Source organism: Labrus mixtus, chromosome 23 (assembly GCF_963584025.1).
Source record: "Labrus mixtus chromosome 23, fLabMix1.1, whole genome shotgun sequence".
NCBI classification, from domain to species: Eukaryota; Metazoa; Chordata; class Actinopteri; order Labriformes; family Labridae; genus Labrus; species Labrus mixtus.
The window spans coordinates 3,423,822-3,449,328 of record NC_083634.1 but is presented as its reverse complement, the minus strand read 5'-3'; the positions used below and the strand labels follow the sequence as shown (position 1 = coordinate 3,449,328).

The 25,507-nt window shown below is 39.5% G+C and overlaps 1 protein-coding gene across 6 annotated transcripts in view; it reads right to left on the bottom strand.

The window, feature by feature from the left end:
* The window catches only part of nrxn2b (neurexin 2b), a 702,861-nt gene that overhangs the window by 643,721 nt on the left and 33,633 nt on the right, over positions 1-25,507 (bottom strand). For all 6 annotated transcript variants that reach the window (XM_061031595.1, XM_061031601.1, XM_061031599.1 and 3 more), the window contains exon 2: positions 2,805-2,825. In XM_061031595.1, the coding sequence (XP_060887578.1) occupies positions 2,805-2,825 (21 nt within the window). The remainder of the gene's footprint in view (positions 1-2,804; positions 2,826-25,507) is intronic.

Below are 25,507 nucleotides of genomic sequence, written 5' to 3'. Positions count from 1 at the left end.
TGTGATCCAGCGCAGTGGCATTATGAAGCATGGAGAGGTTTGGCAGTATTTTGATCCAGAAAATAGAGATTAAGTTGTACGTAGGGTGTTTCAGGTTAAAATGGCATATAACCACTCCAGAGCATAACCACACTCAGCACCAGCATGTGGACTTCAACATACAAGAAGGGCTGAAGGCTAATAGTGCTACTATGCTAAAGTTAGCCACACCAATTTGTTCATCACCAAAAATTCATTTTGACGGTTTTCTGAGCATTTTCTTAACAGAAGTCTAATCGACTAGTCTGAGTTTTAAATTGTGTTTAATCGGCATGGAGATTAGTCGCTATAGGGATATCTCTCATGATCACTGCAAACACAACCTGGTGCAATGAACTGTTCAATGCCATGCACAAGGGCACGGAGTTGCTAGTTTGCCTTTTGTCGAATAGATCCTGGGGGTTAAACTGACCATAGCCATCCATCCAACCTCGAGACTATCACTGCAGTCAGCTGTAGTTTTACTTCTTTATTAGCCTCCGCAGGAACACAGCTGAACTCTGCATTGCACTGAGCTAAACCTCTGCTTACATAATGAAACTATACATCACACATACAGTCCTCCAGGGAAAAGACATGCTTTGTTAGCGTCGATGGCTGGCTGGTAAAAACAGGTCAGTGTCACAGCCGCATCATCAATCGCAGCCCTACAGTGGAGGAACGAGGGCCGCCGGCCACCTTCCAGGGGCACGGGCCTCTCTGGGGCTTTTAAAGTGTCTCTACATCATCAATCTCAACCAGCTTTTGAACACATGGTGTCCGACAGTAATTAGACCAAATATGTTCAGAGGAAAAGTCTAAAAATAGGAGAAAGGAGTGAAGTAGCACCCTAAGGGTTTTCGCATGAGAGATTATGAGCCATTAAATAAATCTATCGAGCTGTCTTGTTGACACACAACACACTGGAAACTGGGGACGCGACTTCCTGTTTTTCATTAAATAACTTTGCTTCAGAGACCATAAATTAATCCAGGTTAGTTAGTTAGTACTTTTTGTTTGAATAAGAGCATCCCTTAAACATTATATTTTGACCCTGAAGTGAGTTATACAGTCTAAAGTTTTAGAAAATGCTTGATATCTCAAGGGATCTTTCACATTAGAGTAAAGGTGGTGCTGGAGAAAAACACCTAGACCTCTGCACAAGGAGAGGTGCTCCCCTCTTAAATTGCTAAAGGCATACATATTTAAAAGGTAGCTTAAAACTACAACATATGCCCTTGCCAAGTGAAAAGAAATATCTGCAGAATATACTTCAGACAAGTCAGAAAAAAGTGCACTTTCTGATTTACAAGGGTAGGCGTTGATTTTATACACAACTACAGCATACAATGCTTTATGGTACATTACCTTGTACTTTAATTTAAGGACATATTGGTGTAATTGGGTAGCCTGATTAAAGTCAACAGAAAGAGCCTGGGGTCCGAGGGGAATTACCCATCCTCCTTTAGGTCTGCCAGCAAGTAAAACCAACTCTCTTCATTCCCCACTTTCTCTTTCCCTCTCAAAGCTTTCATGGCCCTCGCTCTTCTCAACATCAGTCTGGAGGGGCTACTCAGTCAGACGGAATTGTGCAGTTACCACCATTGATTCCTGTTTCCTGCCTTCCCCCTGACATTTTCCCATCAAGGGCTCCAGTGGTGCTGACATGGGTCTGGGACGGAAGGGCACTCATACACGCCAACAAGTACACAGAACTACAGTTATAACACGAGGCCTGAATCTCATGAAGGAACACACTGAGACTTTCAAACAGTCTAGACACACACACCAAATATCAAACACACACCAAAAAATAAAATTGAGTTCTCCGAGTTAGCAAATAACAATGACGTGGTTTTATATCTCCAATTTGCAACAAGATAAACAACTTGTGTTAAGTATCAAGACTGAGAAATAAATGCAGCATTAACTTCTACAGCTTTAAAGAAAACCTGGAGAAACAGGATGTTTTTCACAGTGATTTCCCCTGCTGGTACAGAATGTGTGATAGGTAATCCATCACCTCAAACTCTGCAACGAGGAAATGATGCAAATACAAGCACACACCAACAAAACTATTTACTACTCAATGAATAGCTTCAGAAAAGCCTGTTTGTCCAGATCAGAATGTCTGTCTGAGTCGACTGTTAACAGCCATGTCAACCAGAGGATGAGCCTCTTTCTGAACATTGCAGAAGTGGAGATAGGCAACAGCTTGCAGGATGATCAATCCATAAAGTCTGCTGCATCCAGCGCTGCTGTAGTGCTTGGCCCAAGGGCTAATAAGGCCCCACAGGGACCCTGGCAGGCAATCTTGGTTCAACTTTGTTGGAGATAGGACATGGAATAAAGAATGGATCTCAAAATCACCATGTCATATCTTGTTAACTTTGACAAAACCTTGTTAACTGGAAAATTGATTCAAAATTGCAAAGCTGTCTTGACATTGTTCATTCAAGCACCAATATATTCCTAAGTGAAATATGTAGCAGTTTGATTATATCTATAGAGATAAACCACAGTCAAAAACAAAATTAAATTAAAACAGACAAGATAAAAGTAACGAGAGGTAAAACTGGGACAATTTTGGAAGTGCATCAATCACGTTTGTCATAATGAGAAACTGTAATTTAGGCCCCTGGAAGTCACGTATAACCGCAGTCCAAACTGACAATGCCCCTCCGCAGAGGGAGGGCACACAGCATTAACAAGCAGCCAGCATCAGCATCCATGACAGCATTGAGGAAAGCCGTCAGAGGGCCTGGAGAGCAAAGCATCAGTCTTACCTTCAACAGCATACTCTTCAGCTTCAGGGGGAAGAGACCATGGGGAATGCATGAGAAAGAGAGAGAAAAAGACACAAGAGAACACTCATTAGATGTCACATTTCTTCAAATTAATGTCTTCCTGTTTTCTTCTTCAAATGTAATCTTAATGAGATATATCTAAATAAAACAGCCCATAAGGCTTAGGATCTTGGCACTTAGCATGAAAACAAATTTCTGCACTAAATTTGTAATCAGATGTCTTTTTTCTTTCTGTTGACTTCCTTTAAGGTCTAAAATTGGCGTAATTGTATCATACACTATTTAGAGTCGTGTACAGATCCCTCAACCACCATACTGTCTCCACACCACCTCCCGTTGGGAACAGTGCGGCTTCAGTCAAAGAGAATCCCCAGCTGAGAGTCAGTAACTCTCTCACACTTCTCTGTGGCTTAATGATACAGTCGGGGGGAGTCAGAGGGATCAGGCTCCAGCAGGACGCTTCACTTAAAAAAAAAAAGCTGCCCTACAGCAGCAGAGGCCAATCTGTAATGCTAGAAAGTAAAAAAAAAGTAGCCGCCTGCCACTCCAGTAACCCCATGTTGGACCGATGAGGCACTCCCCGAGAATGTAAAACAGCCTCTAGCTTGGCGGGGCGTCCCTGTGGAGAGCTTGGCATTTTGATCTGCTGCTGTGGCTTGTGGGCCTGGGTCTTCATGGGATGCCTCGGTATTAAGCTGTAACATGGTCAATAATATTTTAATGTGACTGCACACTGCACTGGTTCAATGTCTTTGTGTCTGGAACAGTGTCTCAGTATTTACTGCTGCAGGCATTTTTGTGCAACAGCAGTATACAATTTATGGAAAACTATAGAGGTCGGGCAAAGTGAAAAGTGTTCCACATTAGAGGGTTTTGAAGGGTACATTTGTTCTATATTTATACTCCCTATAAGTGTGTTGGGAAGCTTACATATAATTTATATCTGAAGACAAAAACAGCCATCTGGGGGTCAAATTTTTGAAAAGCAAAACAAGTTGATTCGTGGTCAATACCAACAACGTTCTTGATACTTGAATCCCTGAATCTATTTTCTTGCAGGGGCCTGTACATGGACCTCATCTTCTGTTGGCTCATGAATATTGTACTATCTTAGACAAAAACAATGACTTTATGGAACTAAAGGGGATACTATAATCATGACTGTCTAGCTAAAAGACATCAACCATACACCCGCAATGTATCCTTGTGCAATGGCTCATATGCATGGTTTATGCACCATTCTAGAAATATCCAATGTTCTCATGCATAGGTCTCAAAAACTGATAATTTATCATAGCCTTTCGGTTTCTACTCAAACAGACCCCCATCATATCATCTGTTTCAAACCCTTTCTGTACAGTACATGCCAAGGTCAGTTTTAAAGTACCCATTTGTGACTGTTTTTAAAGGTGGCTCGACTTATATTCAAAAAATGGGACAAAATATCTATATGGGAATCCTTTTTGCTCACTTGTCCGATACAACTATCAAATTGCTGTTTCCAAATATCTATATACATTATATTTTAAAGAATTTATCCTAAACAGATTTCCTTGCAAATTTGACTAATCGCCACTTCATGACTTCTCACAGCGGTGACTATGACATGAAAAAGGGTAATGAGAACAAAAGTTAATTGACGCTGACAGCAGGGTAAAATATGAAGAAGAAGAAGACAGCGGCATAATGTCAGAAAACAATGAAAAGAAGTCAAAGGGGGAGATCGTCATGTGGTCAAACTTACACATAGCACTGAGTAAATACATGAATCCCACCCTTTCCCTTTTTAGGAGAATTTTAAATTCATACAAATCATAAATGAGGATTATATGATTGTCTTACAATATATTAATGATTGCAGATCCACTGTATTGTGATACTATTTGGCCTAGCATTCCATTTTGCATCTTAATTTTGTATCTATCATTAAATCATAGGTTATCAAGCGACTACCACCCCTATCTTTTAAGGTAGATTTTGGTGTTTGTTTAAATTATTTTCTAAATTTTGGGTTCATGAGAAACTAAACATTTGGTTTCAGATCAGTTAATAAGAAAAACCGTGTTCATTAAGTTTGGGAAACACATCATGGTGAGGCTCAAAATAATGTCTAAATGATGACCTCTTGTTTTAAAATGGGAGTCAAACCTTTGATTCGACCCATCCATCACTCATTGATGCACATGCAAGTGCTTCACCTCCCTCGTGCCTTTAGATTTGACCTTCAAATTGGCTCACAGTCATTTGGGTTAAAGAATGATAGTACTATCACTTTTCTCTGGCAAAAGTAAGAACAGTGGATGAGACAACCCAAGGCTGGTGTCACTATGAATCCTTGCTAACTTGAGTTCATTTGGACAAGGTGAATGTCCCGAGTAGCCCCTTTTTACTACACACCATCACCATTAAACGCTACAGATTAAACGCTCCCTTAGAAAGAACACAGCCTGGGGTGCTTTTTTAAAACAGCCAAAGGGTTAGCAGCAGTGTGACTGAAAACTGGACTGATTGACAGAGCATTTGCCAAGCAGAAGCATTGGAACCATGTTTGTCTGATGTAGTGGTTGTTTATATAATCACTGGCCGTGACTCTGCATTTCCTCTCGTCTCATCTCTGATCACAGTCCATCATCCTCTCTTTAACTGTGCTCCCCTCTTATCCCTCCCAAAGCTGCAGCGAAAGGCTGTTTGATGTACACTGGAGGTTGTTTATATCATCATCAGCCACAACTCTGCCTTAAACCTCCACTTATCTCTCAACAAAGTCTCTAATCCTTCCTTTTGTTGTCGTCCATGTGTTTGTCATAACTGTGTTTCATCCGTCCTCCAGTAATACACAGGGAGACTGCTTCTGTTCACGCATGTAGAGATACACCAACAACTACTTTTTGTTTAATTCTGTCACACATGAATGAAATTGGTTGGGATGTTGTTTTTATTTGGATCAGCTCATGCAGACTGGCACCTTCCTCCGATTTGAATGGAACAGTTTTGATTGATTAATGGAAAGACTATTAACTTCTCGCATAATGCTCCATTTAAGAGGCAAACAAACATTTTTACAGAAAAAGAAAAACAGGGGTTCCAAGCTTTGTGTTGAGTATAAAAGAGAAAAACTTGGAGAGCCACTTAAAAAGTAATTATATTCCAAAAAGCTCGATCTGAGGTGTTCTGGTAAACAACAGACAACAAGCTCTAAACTGTTACCATATTTCCCCTCCATTTTGCCATTGGAAGGCTTTTCTTTTGTTCATAGAATTTAAGAAACACCGCTGAAAATGGAAACTAGCAGCAAATGGAAAGCACCATTAATTGTTTGGATCTATACCATTTTCAAGGCTGACTCAGTCTTCATAGTTATTCCTTTTGAGTGAGCAGCGTTTTACACTGGGGATAGTTGTGTAATCTGGCCTTAGAGAAGAATTACGATTTCAGTCAGACACTTGGCGGGATATACTCTGTCTCTCAAAGCTTGTCCCTTTTATCCCATCGATGGTTTCCACAAGTCTTTACCACCCATTACCTTTATCCCAGAGCTGTTTTTTTTCCCATTAGGGTATATAGCCTCAGGCTTTTTACCTCCACTGGGATCCTCTAGTCTTTTCAGTGTACTTTGTGATTCATACTGGGATGTGAAGAAGGCTTTTCAGGGACAACACTCAGGTTTCCCTCTGTATATGTGATGTCCTGGTGCAAAAAAGGGGCCTGTTGCTTTAGCTTAAGATCCTGTCTATAAATGTATTCCAACCTTTTCCATCCAATCGCAAAAAAAAACAGCAAAATCTAAAAGGTTAAACGGCACACAAACTCGGGTTAAAATTGACAGCCAGTTAAATATGACATTTCTTAAATATATCTCCAAATGAGTGTGCAATACCTCCAGCAATGGCAGTCAAATTTATCAAGGAGACAGTGACAGGGTAAAAAAAAAAAAAAAGGAGCAGAAATCAGACGTGGGCTGCCATAAAAATAAATAATTAAAATAAATACCAAAGTCAAATTCAGATAGAAGCAGCGGAGAAGCTGGATTTCTCCACCAATGAATCCCCGAGGGCTTTGGAGGCAAATGAGAGACTTTTCAGACCTAATCCTCACGAGCTAACTAAAGGATTTACAGAGAGGAGAAAAGCATGTCTGCATTGAAAAACAACCCCCTATTCTCTATCACTATCCTCCAATTTTCTAGCAGATGACGGCTGTTACACAATTATCTGTTAGTCTGATACAAAAAAGAACCATGAAGTTTAAACTGCAAAGTGTAAATGTAGAGAAGCAGTTTTAGGACAATCATAATATAATCAGCATTATGCCCAGTAAATAGTATTAAAAGTACCTAGGGACTGTGTTTTAAAAAACATTACAGTGAAACATTGATAAAGATACGCAGTCTTTGAAACGAGGCACAGTCCGTCCTGAGAAAAACTTTGGTGTTTGATTTTTGACTTTAAAAGGAAAAGTCATCTATTCTATTCAGAATAATCTTCTCATTATAGATAAAAAGGGGCTAAAGCACAGCAAGTCCTCACAGAGGGAGTTCAAGCTCAACATCACAGGCAGCATGAAAGTGACTGCATGATTTGCATGTGCTGTTCGAGCTGAGGTTCAGACCGCAAAGAGAGGTGTTCACAAATAAGTAATGGGCATGGCGTTCCAACACAGTTTTGCTAAATTGCATGAACGAGACACAAACAGAAAAAAAACACTAGGGTGCATTTTTACCTATTGATGTTGTTTCTTTTCACATTTCAAGGAATAATATGAGTCGTTCAGAGTAGATGTCCAGTAGATGTCTCACTGTAGCATCAGTCTCTCTGACCAAAATAAAGCTTTCCGCACACCATCCGTCATATCCTCACTCTAACCGTTTTCACAAATGCACTCTGGGAAATATGTAGATCATTTTGGGAGACACTCTATCCACCTAGCAGCGGTAACAGTATAGAAACCTCACTCTTCCTCCTACTGGCTCGAGCGGAATTCTCCGGAGAATATCCTGCTGCATTCTCACATCAGCCCACTCAGACTTGCTCCGGACAAAATGCGAGGGTTGTTGGTGTTCACACACAGCTCCTCCTGGAAATATCAGGAGTTTTTCAGGAGATTTCTTCTAGTGTGAAAGCCCTATATGTGTTCAAAAGCTCCAATATTACATGAAGCAATGAAGTGACAATAGAGTGAATATTGGAGCAGCACACTCTGATATTAAAAATAGCATTTTCTTTTAGCATGAGTTTTTTATCCTAAAATTGAAATGCAAATCATTATGTAAGACTGTCTCTGTCTTGTAAGTTACAACTGGATATTTGGAAAGTCTGCTGTGTTAGCAGGGTGTCATTCAGATTTTTTTACAAGGCAAGCGGGATTAAAAGCGGCCCTTTCATTCCAAGGCTATCTGACGTGACTCCTTTGACGCATTGAGGGAGAGAAATGACAACATTATTGAATAACAACAGATAGAGACAGACGAAGCAGAGAGAGGACAGGCGGACGGGTGGAAACGTGCACACACACACACACACACACACACACACACATTTCTCTGCCTTCTTTACATTCTAATCAGCGAGGAAGCTTTTGTCCTGAACTCTCCCACATTGTCAGAAACTTTCTCTCTGAGTGACGAGCTAATCCGCCAGACATGGCCTTTGCAGATTTCACACCGAATCTCGACAGCAAAACAGAAAAACTTCCGCCTGACAAACGGGTAAATCTGGTTGAGGCTTTCTAATCCTGATAAAGAAAGAATGAATAAATGGACTGATTTATCTGGCAGCAACACAACATATACAGTATTTCCCATTTAATTCAGGATGTCGGGGAAGGCGAGAGAGAAATGGGGTCAAATGGAAAGGATTAGCGAGGTGCAACCTTATGTATAAAGAGTTCTACTTCACTGAGCAGGAAGAACTGATTCCCATCTCAGGTGTAGAAATGTTGAGCAGAGAGTTTGAAGAAATGCTTTTAATTTGATCACACCTGTAATGTTAATGGATCTATGGAAATAAGTCAGCAAAACAACGGGACATTAAACAAAACACAAGGCATTACAACTTGAAGACTTTTTCTTTAAATTACAGTTTAAGTTACTTAATGAAAGTTACAATTCTGCCTTCAATGAAGTTTAGTGCTCACAGCTGTATAGGTGCCTGTTTCCTCATTGTCTACAGGTCTCAAATTCAAACCAAGGTTTTTTTCCTTTATTTCAGAAAGTTAAAGTTTAGCCATGAGAGGGAGGATAAGCGATTACTTTTGGTGCAGTTTATCCAGTTTATTAAGGTTTGAAATCACAATACGATGACCATAGACTCTAAAGAACATGGACATAGTGTCAGTGAAGTCACCCATCGGTTTTTGTGGAGCAATTTTGAATCCCATCCAGGCACTCACTCACTCACTGTCATCTCTAATTAGAAATGCTGTTTCACAGGCAAAGAGGTTGAGCTGAGGTGGGCCTTTAGCCTCATGCGCCCCCCCCCCCCCCCCCCCCGTCAGTCAAATCAACCATCCTAATTATGCAAAACTTTTAGCTTAAAAAATATCACCCCATACAGTAGGGCTGTGTATTTTCCACAACCCCACGGTACGATACATATCGAGTTAAACATTGATTTTGAATAATGACCATGTCCTTCACAGAACAGCTGTTATTTATTGTTGGAGAAGAACAGCACAGGCATATTAAGGATTCTACAACTTCAACACATCAATTCAGGTCCTCAGAGATCCTAGAAATATTTTTTGTCTCTTGTAAATTGCACCATACGTCGATTGTCTTTCCAAACTGTCATCACAGCACTGCAGCCTACATCCATTTTGTAACATCTGCATGGATACATGTATCTGCAAAGAGCATGAAGATATATGGCCATGTCGATTTTTTGAGCACAGCCCTACTGTACAGTGTGTATCTAAAAAGACAAGAGCTATTCAGACCAACACCTAACAAAGAGCTATTCAGTTTTGTAGTCTGCTACACATTTATTTATGATGCATTTTATAATGGGTGTAAATGGGACTTCTTTAGCTTTTAGAGCCAGCCTCAAGGGGACACTAAAGGATTTATTTTTTTGCACTTCCCAATGGCTTGCATTTTCAACATCAGATGTTGCTGCTTGATTATGGCACTATTTTCTACAGAACCTCTTTGCTTGTAACTGTCTATCATGTTGTTTTTTTTTTTTTCATAAACACCTGATATCAGTTTCGGTATCTAACCATTCAGTCTCCTCTGCTGTAAAGAAGATTGTAGAGACGATTGTTCAGCCTGGGCAGAGCTCTGAGTGCTGTCACGACAGGCTTTCCTAAAGAAACTGTCATGCACATCTATAGTAGAGCTGATGGATTCTCAGACGCAGAAGCAGGTTTCAGATGTGGAGGTCAGAAAGCGGTAAAAACCTGAGGAATGAAAGGAGGTGAGGGAGCTGAAGGGTGGTCTTTATATTTTATTTAACTAGCTATGGTTACATCTTATTGTGCTCTAACTTTTGTTTGTAAAAGAAACACTGAATCTGCTTGTCTAACACACACACACAGACACACACACACACACACACACACACACACACACACACACCTGCTCCTCTCCTTTCTTACACACAGCAACTCGTCCCATCCTGCCTCATTCTCTAACTTTGTCTTTTGAAAATATTCATCAGCAGTACATTAGTGAGACGCTCAAAAAACATTACTCGCTTTCTGAAATGTTTCACAAACTGTTCTCACATCCTGCAGCTGAAGAAAATGACTGAAACAACAGCATAAGAAGAGGTTTCAGATCTAACATGAGCCGTCACACAGCTCTTGCTCGTGCTTTTACAGGAGGCATGCAAGGTCATCTCTCTCTCGCTCTCTCTCTCTCTCTCTCTCTCTCCCTCCCTGATTCCAACTCTACCCACTGTCTTATCTCTCCAATAAGGCACAAAAAAAGGTGGGAAATATACTCTTGCAGCACTAAATATACCTGGACAGCCAACCGAGTATTGTCTATGTGTGGGAAACACTAAGGAAGCACCTCTATTGTTATCCCAATGTTATCACAGAGCTGAGAGTCACAGTTAAGAAGTTCAAACGGAGAGCTGCGTTTATTGAGAGTAAACCTGCAAATAAAGTGATTGTACTCAACTGGTGAGAAAAACGGGTTTTGAGGAGCAGGAGCAATAAACCAGCCCAGGATTTGGAAGATTTTTTTTGTTTCATACGGAAACAGCAATGATGTGTTTCAGCAGGGGAGAGCAAAACTGAACAGACTCCAAACAGTTCAAATGAGACACGGGCTAATTAGGAGGAGATGATCGCTCGTCTAATGGGAGCCGACTGGGGAGAGCGAGGAGAGAGAGAGAGAGTTAGAGAGAGAGGAGGCAGGGGAAAAAAAAGACCGTAAAGGAAGACAATTTGTTGATGTTTGAAAAGATATGGGCGTGCAGGGGTGGGGGAGCTATCAGAAACATGAGATTATACCATCTAATCTATTCTGTGAGGAGCAGCAATAATAAAAAAAAGGTCCTGTGAGGTGCCATTCCTCTTAACAAAGGAAAAATCATGTTTTGGTAAAGTTTTGAAGGTGATTTGTCTGAAATGGATGTCAGGCAAAGTGTAACATTACCCAGTGCTGCATTATTATTATTATGCATTATTTGACTCAAGTAGTTCCTGGCTCTGTTGATTATAAAACTTCTGACTCACGACGCACAAGGTTGGATGGCAGAAATGGTGTGTTTACAAAAGGGCCGTGATTGATCAAACTCTGCTGATTATGTGGAGATAAGAAAAGGAAACGAGACAGTGATTATCCTGCACTGCATAGACGCACTGCAGCTGTGTATCAAAGAGAGCTTACAAGCACCATTCAAATGTGAACAACACAACATGACAATGTTGATTATCTGCTTTGACTGAGCATGTGTGTGTGGCCAAATGAGTGGGCGCTGGGCAATATATCCATTTTTTTCAATGAATCTGGTTTGTGGAAAATCCAGATTCTCTCTTACTTAGTCTGCTGTTCACCTTTGGCTCCCTAAGCTCTTAAGAGACATTCAGTTTGCTTCTGTTGTATTGTTCTTGTTTTTAGTAATTTCTCTGTCACTTCTTTATACGTTTTAGAAGAAAAATAAAGATTCAAGTAGTAAATTGGGTTTTGAGTGTGAATAAGTTTTTATTTTCAGGTCCTAAAATGAGCGTATCTTTGACCAATCAAACGTCGGCCTGGCTTGGCTCCCTTCCTGTCTATTAGGGCTCTCCAGCTTAGCGGACTTAATCACGTTTGATTTTCAATTCGGTTCATTTTCCACTGCATTTAACCTTGATTTTCTAAACTCCTCTGAAGTTTGGATTAATATCACATCACATGTCACCACATTGAAATTCTTAAGTAGTGACGAGAGCTCAGATGGATCACAGATTCATCTATTTCTGTTCAGGATTTACCATGACAGAGTCGAGGACTGTTTTCTTTTTTATGCTTATTCATGGCCGAATGCTGAACTTGAATTAATACTCACGTCTTAAATGATGTTAGTGATTTTGGGTTGCTGGGGTAACAGATCGACTCTAAAGTGGTTATCCATCATCACTCGATGAAGTCAGGAGTATTCCATGTCATGAAATATTTTAAATACACACAACCTGCCTTGTGCTGTTCTACATTCAACAGGGTTTTTACTACATTTCCCAAATGCTGCATGTTGCATGTGTAAGAGGAGGGGGCATCACATTAACTTTGATCCAGTGAAGTTAAAGTGAGCAGTGCACCACATCCTCCAAACAAAGCATGCAGAGCATTCTGCTCTATTAGGGCTGCTGTCAGTGGGATACTCCTGCTTCTTTTGCAGCACAATGACTCTCTCCCAGTGTGACCGCTCAACGCTGATGTACAATGGCAGCTTGAGTACGCTCCATCAAGCCTTGGCTCTTTGATAATAAGGGGCTGAGCCTGAAACTTGATGTTTTGTTTGCTGGCATTTCAGATAGCTGCAACATTTCTCCTTCAATTAAATTGCACTGAAACAATGCTGTAAGAATCTCAATGACATCATACATTATACATACTGTATGTATAAACACACTACAGGTGCATCTTGATAAGAGAATTCAAACTTTGCTACAATACTAGAAAAATTATATGCTATTGATAACTGGTCTCAATTCCAAGGCAACAAAAATAGACGTCCTAGACATACAATATTTATAGCTTTTCAAATTTCAGAAATTGCAAGAAAACTCCTGCACACTGTCCTAATTGCAAAATTACATGTATGTGTGCAATTAAGACGGTGTGTGTGTGTGAGTTTTCTTGCCAATTTTGTGATGGATTTATTCCTCTCCTACTCACTGGTCCGATGAAAGGGAAGTAGCTTCTTTAAACTTCTGCACTTTTTGTATGTATCATTCATTAAAGGTCACTAAAGGTACTAAAAGTATTATGCAAAATACACTTGACCATTTATTTCTCACACTAATATGTGTCTCTAGCTTTTCTACAAACCCCCCAATGATGAGAAAAATACATCCTCTCTGTCTTTTACCTGCTCCACTTTTCAGAAAACGTGTGCTCAAACAGGCCGTTTGGAGATTTTCCCTTCATGACATCACAAAGGGCAGTAACCCCTCCCCCAGGTGGGTGACACTCCCACAGCTAGGTGTTTGTTCTGCCCTCTGAGTCTGCTTTCTCACTGTAAACAATAGGACATGGAGCGAGAAAACTCGAGACAGTCGAGCCCTTCCAGAGAGGGGGCGTGGTCAGACACAGCTCATTTACGTTATGTAAGAATATATCGTTTAAAAACATGTGAAGTATTGAAAAGCATAAAGTACTAAACATCTTGACAATCTAAACATATACACTTGTAGATATATATATGTAGATATAAGACGTATGAAAGACCAAACAGCAAGAATGCAAACTGCTTTCAATGGGGATTAGAGTATGAATAGATTAGATTATGTAAACCCTTTCTAGATTGACCGTTGTGCATTTGTTAAAAATAAAAAAGGGACCTTATTCTTCTAATTCCAATTTCCCTTCAACACACTACATGTCTGTTGTTTTTTCAATGTACATTTGATGAGTTCTTGTCCTTTAACTAATCCCTGTTCAATGTGACCTAAAGAGATTTTTTTAAATCTGACCATGATCATGAACTAATCAAATGACAGGAAGAGATCATGTTTCTTTGTCCGCCTCAATCAAATCCTCTGTCAGATTATTTTCCCCAAAGAATAAAACAAAGGTCAGATTAGATTAAAAATGCGCAAACATGTTCAGATTGCTGCAGAACATTTACTACTGCAGGATGTAATCATCTTCATACTGAAGAAAAGAGCTGCTCATGTACTGCATGCAGAGTTTCTTATGCTTAACCAAACATCAAACTGCACACATAGTGATATTACTTATGATGACAGTCAAACCCCAGAGAAGAGCAATGTGTGTTTCCAAGTTAAACTTTAAAGCTTTATGCGACTGCTAAAGAGCAGAGAAGTGATTCACAGTCCAACAGCCTAGTGCTATTACAGTAAACTGCAACTATAGCATGCAATACAGACATCTTTGAAAATGAAAACTATTGACTGCTGACTGGTCTAAAAAGAGAAAGTGAGACGAGGGGTGGCATCGCGACAGCTTAACACCGTCATTTCTGTGAAGTCACCGTCTATTTGAAGCCACTTTGTGAGCAATCGTGGGCGATTAGACGTCATCTTTAAGTTCGGCTGCCACTCTTTGGAGAATACATTTTTTTTTAGGTGGCATTCATGCTCTCAGTCTGTGTGACTGCTGCAAAGAAAAAGTCAAATGACTCATTTGAGTCGAAGCATCACAGTGACATTTCACCCTCTGGGCTCAGTATCTCGTGTCTCTCCCCCGATGGCAAAGACACACTGCAAAGTCATTTCTATACTTTGCTCTAAAAGACAGAAAGTGCCAAGTTTAAGGTTTGATTCCCAAGCTAAGAATATGAACACATCTGGTTGTCTTTGGGGAATTGGATAACAGGGTTCACAGAGTTGACACACACACGCAGTTAGTAACTGTAGATCCACATCATTGATGTCACTACCTGTTAGCTGGCAGCCACTCAGCTCCCTCCCTGGGCTCAGAAACTGTGAGCGAAGGCACATCAGCATCCATTAAGTGACATGTTTGATGCTTCATTTCTCTACAGACCCCTGGCTGAGTGGGCTGATGCCACTTGCTGCTCTCATCATGTGCTCTTTTGTGATTTAATGATGCGTCACTATCATGTTTAATTCAGCTTCAGAGTCTGCTTTTTTATTCATAAAAATCAAATTATTATTTGACACACGGTGCCCAAAAGTTAAATATTTCATTAGTCCATTGCTCGGGATTGCGTTTACAGATGTAGCTGTAAGAAACACGAATGTGTCATATGATTTTTTTTTTTTTTTTTTGTATAATTGCTGCAGGAAGGTCAGGGGAAGGCGTGGAGCAGGACGGGAGGAGGTGGTCTGACAGTTCATCGATGATAGCAGCACATTAGTATCGACACCAAGAACTCACTAGGGAGAGCAAATCTTATCTTTGCAAAGCTAGGAAGGCAGGGGAGATGGGAGTGAGGGGGGAGATAATGGGAAAGGAAAGGAGTGGAAGAGGGAGGGAGGGAGGGGGAGTACAGAGGGGAGGGCGAGGGAGATATGAGATGTAAGAAACCTTGGCAGAGGGCTTATCTCTTTTGTGAAATAAGAAGCTGGTTGAGACTGAGGGCTGTTGTTTAAGGGTGGGGCGCTGAACGGAAATCTACACAATTCGATGAAAATAAGCCATGCAGAACAAACTTTGAACAGAACTTTCTGGTAAGATGTCAAAAAATTGCATTTGGTTGATTTGCAGAATGACTTGAGGTGTGTGTTATTGGCTCCATGTAAACAACAGACTCCTTATCCAGACAATCCATGAGCTACCATATGAGGAGGATGGTGAAGATGCATGTGGATAAAGCACTGTTATATTTTGCCATTACAGCTATTGCAGCTTATCCCAAAGACTATCTCTTCACACATGTGAGGCCTCGCATTATCTTTGCAGAAAAAAGCAAGATGACAGAGTGTTGTGTCAGAGAAAAAGATCTTGTTGCAAGGTGTATATTTGAAATTGTAATGACACCAGTTATAAAACACTGTGTGGCATATCTTTGAATCGCTAAAATTGAGTATTTTTCATGCTATATAGTATGGGAAAATGGAAAATGGACTCAAGCTTGTGCAGCGCTTTTCTAGTCTTCTGACGACTCAAAGTGTTTTTACAACGCAGGTCACACCTACACATTCACACACTGATGGCCGAGGTTGCTAAGTAAAGTGACCATCAGAAGTCAGTTATCACATTCATACACCGCAGAAGAAGCAGTGGGAGCAACTTGGGGTTAAGTGTCTTGTCCAAGGACACATCGGACATGTTGCTGAAGGAGCTGGGGATCGAACCTTCGACCTTTCGGTTGGGAGATGACCGACTCTACCAACTGAGCCCCACCTGCCCCAAAAAGTGCCTTGTGTATCCTCTTTGTGTAGAATATAAAACAATATTCATGCAATGCGTCTTTCCCTGACCTGTACGGAGGGATGGGCAATATATCGCAAGTCCAAATTATTTATTTTCTTCTGACACTAAAATCAGCACAATACAAATTCATTTACAAATTGGTTTTCTTTAGTTAAATGGTCAAGTTTCACATCCGATTAGGACAATAACACTTTATTAAACTGATCCTACAGTAAAAAGTAAAAGTTTAAACTTGAACCTCTTGTGAACCCATTTGTTCTGCAAACCACAGAAGGTTTTATTCATAACCATGCATGCTCTGCAGACAAATACAAAGAGCGAGATGTTTCCTGGTGTTATATCCTACATGTAATGTACTTAAAGTGGTGCTTGCATTATTGTTTCATGTATATTATGCCTACTTGTGCTGTTGTTTTTAAACCGCTTGTTAGCGCAACTGATCAATGCAGATGTTGTTCAGGAATGTTTCCATTAGAGCCTGACTGATTAATCGGCCAGCTGATAATATCGGCCGATATAAACAAGTCAACATCGGTGTTGGCTAATTTTATCGCAGATATACACAGATATTACTCGATTTATTCACCAGTCAAATAGAATTTCATTTGAGTATCATTGTGTTCCACTAGGAGATCTGTTATCTATATAGATAACTGTATTTGAGGGTTAAAGGCAATAAATGTTTATATCTATATCTATCTATGTGTACAGATCTAAGAAGATATCGGCCAATTTATCGGCATCATCCCCAAAAATCCCGTATCAGTCTGGCCCTAGTTACCATATTGCTTTCTACCATTTGAATATGTAACAACAAGCCTCCTCCACAAGCAGCTCAACTGCTATTTTAAGCTATTATCTTGGGTTGTACTAATTCTATGAATATAAAGCATCTGAAAATATTTCAAGAAATGACATCACAATAAGCAAAGATGCCGCTGCAGGCATTGGTAAAATATTTCTGTTGTGGAGTTCAAATGGTTAATCAGTCAAGGATGACATGAAAGGAAAGATAATGTGTCATACTCAGCATGTGTGGTATGAATCACTGTTAGGGCTTTTGATGAGAGCTAAAACGATATTTGACCCAGTTCAACTTTTTTTTTTTTTTTTTTTCACAACGGAAGAGAATGATGATGTATTCAGACTCTGATACCTCAGACTTCTTGGTGATTTAAATGCCACCTGCAGATACTAACGCCTACACATTGCCAAAATCTCAAGATTAGGGAGAAGCAGCAGAAGGCAGCTGAATGAAAAACAACTTGAAGAGTGTGAGGAAGGGGAAGAAGACATTTAACCAGGGATTTTGTATTTAAATTTAAGGAAATACAGAGGATATCTTTTCTCTTTTTGCTCGACAGGGAAACATTGAGTTGTTTGACTGGGGGAGCTGACACTCAGAGTAGCTTTCAAGTAGCGCTGCTCTGCATTTTAAATGTATATGGGCTGTCAGAATACTTTTGTAAAGACATTGCCTACGATAATACAGCATGAGTATCAGTCTCAGTGGACATCCTAGAAATAGTCAGGAGGAACACCAGAGCAAACCTGAGGTAGGAAAGAAAGCAAAACGTCTTGACAAGACAGCCTGGAAGACCAACCACAACCAAGAGTGAAGAAGGGTTAGGTAAACAAACAAGTTGAGAGCGAAAAGAGAAAGGGGATAATAACAAGGAGGAACAGTGGGGTTTGAAGTGGGGGGGTGCAAATCTCTTAATCTCTCTCCCGCTCTCTGTGGCTATGTTTGTTTTGTGCTGGTTTTGGCCTCAAGTCGTCCGTCGATCCCCTCGTAAATTGCCTGTGTCGATCCAGCCTTACAAGCTTCCACACACTCCCAGAGTCCCTGTTAAAATGGTCACGCCAATAAAAGCCCATTCACTTGTAATGAATTGAGAGAGAAGCTAAAGACTAAAGGGGCTGATTTAGTGACAATTGTTGATGATCCTCAATTGAGTTAGTATTGAGCCAGCCAGGATCTCCAGTCCTGCAACATGCCTGGTATTGTTGGGGATTTCTGAAGCAAAGAGAATGCAGCCAATTCCTGTTCCTTCTCATCCATTTCACAAATAGACTCCAAGACAATGTACAGTAAGAAGAGAAACGCCTCACTCTACAGTAGGTGCTGTAAATAAATCTAGTGCGTACAGCACGCTCAGAGCATTGTGCAAAACACGATGCTGCCATGTGCCGTCAGACGCAACAAAGCCGCCGCAGACATAAAAAGAGAATTACCAAGCGGTTGAATGCCTCTGCCAGGCAGTCAAGTTGCAGTATACATCCAGCAGTGTTTCCCAAAGAATGACAGTGTTCATGTGGAAAGAAAGGGGAGTATTGTGTGTTGCAAATATTTATAAGAATACACTGCACAGAAATAGTTTACTGGATGAACGTAATACTAGAAGTCTCTTTGTCTGTAGCAACCTTCTAGTGGCTCCTGGTTCCGGAATTAAATCCTCCATTGATTTTTCACAAAATCCTTTTATCAAGAGATTGGCGCCTGGGACCAAGACAACAAGCTACCCCAACACTCGTGACTATAGTACATTCAATTCAGCACCAAAACGGCGTTAAAAACAGAAACAAAGGTATAGGTTCAAGACTGTGTACATCATTTTCGTCCGGAGTCAAGGAACTACCCATCCCACAATCCATTGCGAATGATATCGTTTATTCAGTCTTTCAGGTCTCGCCAGAAAAAACGTTGGAATGTTACGTTTTTTACTGTTGCTATGGTGGTTGCTATGGACGCTATCAACAACGAACCGGAAGGAAGTGGACGTTCGGTTCGTGGCTCTTAAAACGGGTTACATCAGACCATCAAACTAAGCTCCTATGCAATAAATAATGATTTCTGTTACATTTTTATGATGTCTTTCATTACAACCAAATGTAATAAAACGATTGGAACAGATCGATGCATATTAGCAACATTATAAACTATAAAATGTAACAATACATAAAGACAATACAGTTCATGTGTGATTTATATGATTTTATTTAACTAAATAATCCTGACAGATTAATACTATCTTTTAAAACAGGTTTGATTTGATCACTTTTTTACAATATATATAGTCTAGATTATTTTACAAAACCCATTCGGCTTCAGTAAATATTTGATACAGTGGGTAGATATACATCTTTTACAACCCTAATTATGTTCCCTCTGTGCACAACGCCAGACATAACTACCAAAATTCCTGTTTCTAGAATAACAGTCAAAATATCCAAAATTAACTGATATATGTACTTTATTTTAACTTAGATCATATATGAACTATGCAATAAATACTTCGGCCACACGAGATCCGTGACATATTGAGTGAATATATCTTTTGTAAGCCTTTTATAATCCAAGTTACAACCTTTTTTTGGAAACGGAAAAGACTACAATTATGGCGCCATTCAGTATCAAGCTGTATGACTTGACTCTGAGGAATTGTAGTCTTTTAGACAAATCTCAGTGTTTCCCTTACCTAAGAAGTAATATATATTTAATTGAGGGTACATAGGGGAGTTTAATTGGATGGTTAACACATTTATGTTATCAGATATTTAAAAAATAATTGATACATTTGTTAAAATGTATTTTAACCATATATAGCAGCTCCCCATGTTGTTTTGGTGAGCTGACTATCCTCACATGATACTTTGTTCCAAGACCTCTCTAAAACAGTTATTCCCATGTCTGTAGCCCCTTTTGTTGATGAGGTATAAGCCTTCAAACATGCCCTTGGGTCAAGGTTCAAAGGGCATTATTTCAAAACAGGGGTCATGTTGAAACCTCATCTTAAACTAAAAACTTAAATATTCTCATTTCATAGGCATGGGGTCTTGCAGTCATACTTTCATAGAGCTCTTTCAAAGCCCAGTACATAAAATGTTTTTATTTTTTTTTATTTTGTTTGTTTGTTTGTTTGTTTTGGTGTAAGTATATCATAGAATCTGGGGAACTATGTGCTTGGAGGACAGCCTTAAGTGCTTGGTTTAGAATTATGGCTAAAAGTAAAAATCTCTTATGCTCTTGTCCATATTAATTCATCCTAGTACTTTTTTTATCTTTCTTTCCTTATAGAAGAGTTATCTAATTTGTCATCAGTCATTGTTTTAATATTCAGTTTAATGTCTTTCATATCTTTGAAACATCCCATGTGCTTGTTATGAGAGCCAAAGAGCAACAGGGTTGAACAGGTCAAAAGGCTTCATGTCTCTGCTAGGCCTCAAATGGTCAAATGAGCTCTTTTAAGCACCTTTAAAATTAGTTTTTAACATCAGTCTTGTTCACAAAGCATACAGCATATAGTGGAGAATGACCCTCTGTCTTTTGGAACATTTTCATATTTTTTAACACCCTTTTTTTGATGTTTTGATAAAAGTGTTTCAATTGTGAAAGGTTTGGCAAATTGAGAGTGGGGCCTTAAGTGACTTGTGGGCTCACGAAATATCTTAGAAGAGACCTAGGAAGTTGATTTTTGGTGACAGTTCCCAATCTCACGAACAACTGGTGAAAATTTTGGGGTTCTAGGTCAAACATAAGTGTATGAAAAAGGGATTTAAAATTTGAGTCTACGGAGAGGAGGGAGAGGGGGGAGGGGGGGCACTCGGCCTTTAAACCGACAGTGGGCGTGACTGCACTATTGCGCGTGTCAGCAGCACACTGGCAGACCATAGCATAATGGACTTTTTGAATGGGTTTTTGCTTAGATTCCTGGAATGGGATCTTTGGTTAACACAGATTGTGTTTTTGCAACCAACCTTAAAAAACATCAGTAAATACCCCCTGAAAGATCTAATAAAGAGGTCGCTCACAAGTGACGATAATCAATACGTCATTATTTGATGTCAGTGTCATGCGCCCGTTTGTAGTTCTTATCGCCGGCCGGTTACTTTATTGATTGCATTTTCTGGTATTAATCTAATCCATCAGGATTATTTTGTTAAATAAAATTAAGAAATCATATAAATCACACAAACTGTACAGTATTGTCTTTATGTATTGTTACATGTTATAGTTTATAAAGTTGCTAATATGCATCGATCTGTTCCAATCGTTTTATTACATTTGGTTGTAATGAAAGACATAAAAATGTAACAGAAATCATTATTTATTGCATAGGAGCTTAGTTTGATGTCTAGGATCTGATGTAACCCGTTTTAAGAGCCGCGGACCGAACGTCCACTTCCTTCTGGTTCGTTGTTGATAGCGTCCATAGCAACCACCATAGCAACAGTAAAAAACGTAACATTCCAACGTTTCTCTATCGAGACCTGAAAGAATCTTCGTAGAAACGAACAAACTAAAGATCATAAACATAAACCGAATGAAGATTATGAAGATACAATGTACATTTGTCGCCAGAAAGGTTATCAAAACGACACTTAAGCCTCAAACTATCTTAAAATATTGCATTTTCCGCCGAAAATAGAAGGGATGTCCGCCATGTGTATTTTTTCGCCAGGGGAAAACTGGGCAGTCACGTGACCTGAGGTATGCCTAGACAAAAGAATAGGCAAAAGGAAACGTAGACATGTCACAATTTTAGAGCCATTATTGTGAAACTATTACGTTTTGAGCTGTGGACCAACGTAGGTATTACACATTTTGACATGAGACTGGGTCGGTTAATTTACATAGAGTTTTGAATATGCAACACAGTGATCACAGTTGTTAATTAGCAGTCAGAGTATAGATAGCTGTTAAGGTGCAACTGCAGTGATTCATAGTTTAATTATTCTGTCCTTTAAGCTATCTGCATTAATTGTGTCACTTCTTAATTAATAACATTTTTCTTTTTGAGGAACCATGGTGACTTCTGGCAAATACGTTCTAATCTATGCGTTCTTCAGTCCTGGTGGAACTTGATTTAAATCTCGTTCAGGTTTAGTAGAGATTAGTCAATTTAAAAGACGGAACAAACAGACAGACCAACATCGTTAAAACATGATGACCGCTGTCCCAGGTGTGGAGGTCTAAACAAAAATAGAAAGATTTGCCATCAGATGACAACTGCGAAATCACAGGAACACAAGTCACTCTAATTAAAGTAGCCATAGTGATGCCAGCTCAGTCCTTGCCCTTCTGATAACCTCCCGTTGCGTCCACAGTTAGGTAATGGCAGTCAAATCCTGCAGGGTTTCATAGTGAGTCAACTGCTGATGCTGTAATCTGCAGGTAAGCTGTTGTAACGCTCACATCCCTGCTCTTCATCCCCTCCCTCCAAACCATTAACGTTCGGCATGGGACTCTTGCAAAAACACCATGAAACCCCCCTGACTCCCCCCTAGAGCCGATTACAGCTGCGAGGTCAAGAGAAGCTAATGTGACTTTGTCTGGAGCTGCCCTGTGCGGCCCCGAGGCCCCTGGATTACATGGACGAAGGGATTCAGAAAATGGGAAAGTACACAGTGCGAGAATTAAATACAAAGTAGGCAGAAGGGGATAAACATGTTTTTCTTTGTTTGCAAAAAGCTAAAGAAAGAGCAGAATCTTATGAACACAGTTGAGCTGAGTATTGATTTGTTTCTCCACAGCTTTGAGGTGTTGTGTGCACAACAATGTGCTGCAGAGAACAACTATCATTTTTCCCGCAGGCTTGGGAGTATTTTATTATTTCCTTCTGCGACAGCAAACAAAACCAGAAAATAACCAAATTCATTATTAGAATAACCAATTGGTTCATTGCTAATGAACGTTATACAGAATGCTTTACTTAAGTACGAGAAGAGAAAAGCCCATTTGCATTCAACTTGGGTAAAATAAAATTAATTTGGATTTTGAGGATAATCTGCAATTTTCTTTTCTCAGCAGCTTACTGACTCATTCAGTTTATTCTCACCATGCATTCATCTATTTATCCACAACACACATTTGACTTTAATACTAGATCATTTAGGCTCACTGAAGGCTGCATTAATGCACAGGGGCTAGTATGGATTGTAAAGGGGAGGGTCACCGATATTATTCTTTATAAGTGGTGACATAATTCCATAATGTGTCTGCGATCATGAGCTATTATATGTTTCTCATTGGATTAAAAAAAATTATGATAAATTGAACTGAAATGAGACATTTGTCTGATGTTGCAACTGAAGCATTTGTGAGTCTCCATAGTGACACTGTGAGGGTAACTGGAGTAATGTAGTTAACACATTTTAATTGCTTCAAGTTTTGAAATGCTTTAAAACCACAATCTGAGTGGATATATTATATTATTTATACAACAACGTCCAAATAAAGATAGAGTATAACAACTGGTCGAATGCAAACATTCATCACATGTCATGTCCATTTATCACATCATGCTCACATAGTGGCAATTTCATTAACTGGTGATTAAGTCCATGTGTTGACATTCCCATCAGATTAAACTTTGATGAATGTCATGTGAAATCTATACCTAATAGGACCAAATAGTTCTGGGGACTTTTTGAAGAGGAACTGTCCATTAGGGAGTTGCGCGAGAAATACACTTTTTTTTTTGTCTACATTCAAACCATCATGGTACCTACTCTGAAGTAGGAATTAAAAAGGTTCCTCTAAACAGGGTTCTAGGAACTAAAAAAGCTCATATTTCCTGTGGTGAGGAATCAATAAAAAATGGGGAGGGTTCCAACAGTCCGAAAACGCCTCTGGATGAGGAACAGATAAAAGCAAATAAGTGTTTGGAGAGTCACAACGACATACTCAAAAATATCACGGCTTATACGATTGACTTAATTTGTGCTAAACTGGTTTTCCCACCAACATTCAGAATCCTGTTGGTATATTGGAGTGTAGGTCTCCACTGGCTACACGCCCATGTGATTAGGCCTGGATGGTATTTATGTAGGAAGTGAAAAATGCTGTCACAGCTGTGAAATGTTACATAGAAGGCGACCCTCTCCTGCTTTAAGATTCAGGTTGTGGGTTCCATGTCAGAAATTCAAAAGTTTGGCACAAGTTTTCCCAAAAAGTTTTCTTTCTGCTTTTAAAGATAAATCACTGATGCATGATGAAAACATATTGCAACCTAAAGTCACACTGAAGGAATAGTGTGGATGATACTTAACTGAGCTGACTAAGCCAAACTACCTGCATTGATAACACTTTTAAATTGACATATATTGAGGTTTTTTTATATGTAAACGTTGGAACTGGAATAAACAAAACTTTGAATTAAGCAATTGTTTGAATATGTTTCTTGCATTTGTTTCATTCTTACCTAATGTTAGATGTTGAGGTAAACTTCCACACACTGACTCACTTGCAAACAAACATTTAAAACAAGCCTGCAACCAATCATCATTATGACGTCAGCTCTGAATCAACAAATCAACAAACAAACAAACCTCAGCTTCCTGATGACTAAGAGCTCTGATCATAATGATGATTGGTCATAAATTGCCAATAAATGTTTGTTTGCAAGTAAGTCAGTGTGCTGGAGTTTACCTTTGTGTTTTTGATGGACACATTGCTGTCCTGTCTTTAAATCTAAAATGGATGTGCATCTAAAATGGGATTCTATTTCTATTTTGAGTGAAAAACAGAAAGCCGATCCCAGAGTGAACTGGGGCTTGTGGTTTTAAAACAAACATCTCTCTAACTCGTTATGTAGTATTTTACCTTCTAAGCCAGCCAACAATAATCACATTTCTTGTAAGTCCTACTCAATGTACATTTTATTTGTCCATATAAATGAACTCATGTCCTCATTATTTACAAAAAGAAAGGACCATCTCTGAAGTCTAACTACATGAGCTGCTGCTGTTATTGAAAGGTCAAAGTCAGCCAATGGAAGTGGTCAGTACGACATCTGCATTACAACACTGCACGTCCAGTATTTATCCTTCGTTTACGCCCAGAGACAAGAGATGTGAAAGATGTTGGCAAAAGTGTGAAAATGAAATGCTGAGCTTTCAGATGCCATCATCTTTAAGAGGCTGTGTCTTTGACAGTTAGAGAGACAAAAAAAAGTCTTTAAAGTGTAGAGAGTGCAGAAAAAAAAAGTACCAGCTCAGTGAGTTTGAACCTGTCTAAATAATGCCATTGTCAAAACGATTGCTTCATAGTTTCAACACCTAGTCAACCGTCTAGCAGGGTGTCAAAGTGTGTCTAACTCACTGCAGTGCCAAAGATTCAGCAGGCTGTGAGAAGATGTGGATTCTGACTGCAAATAATGCAGCTAAT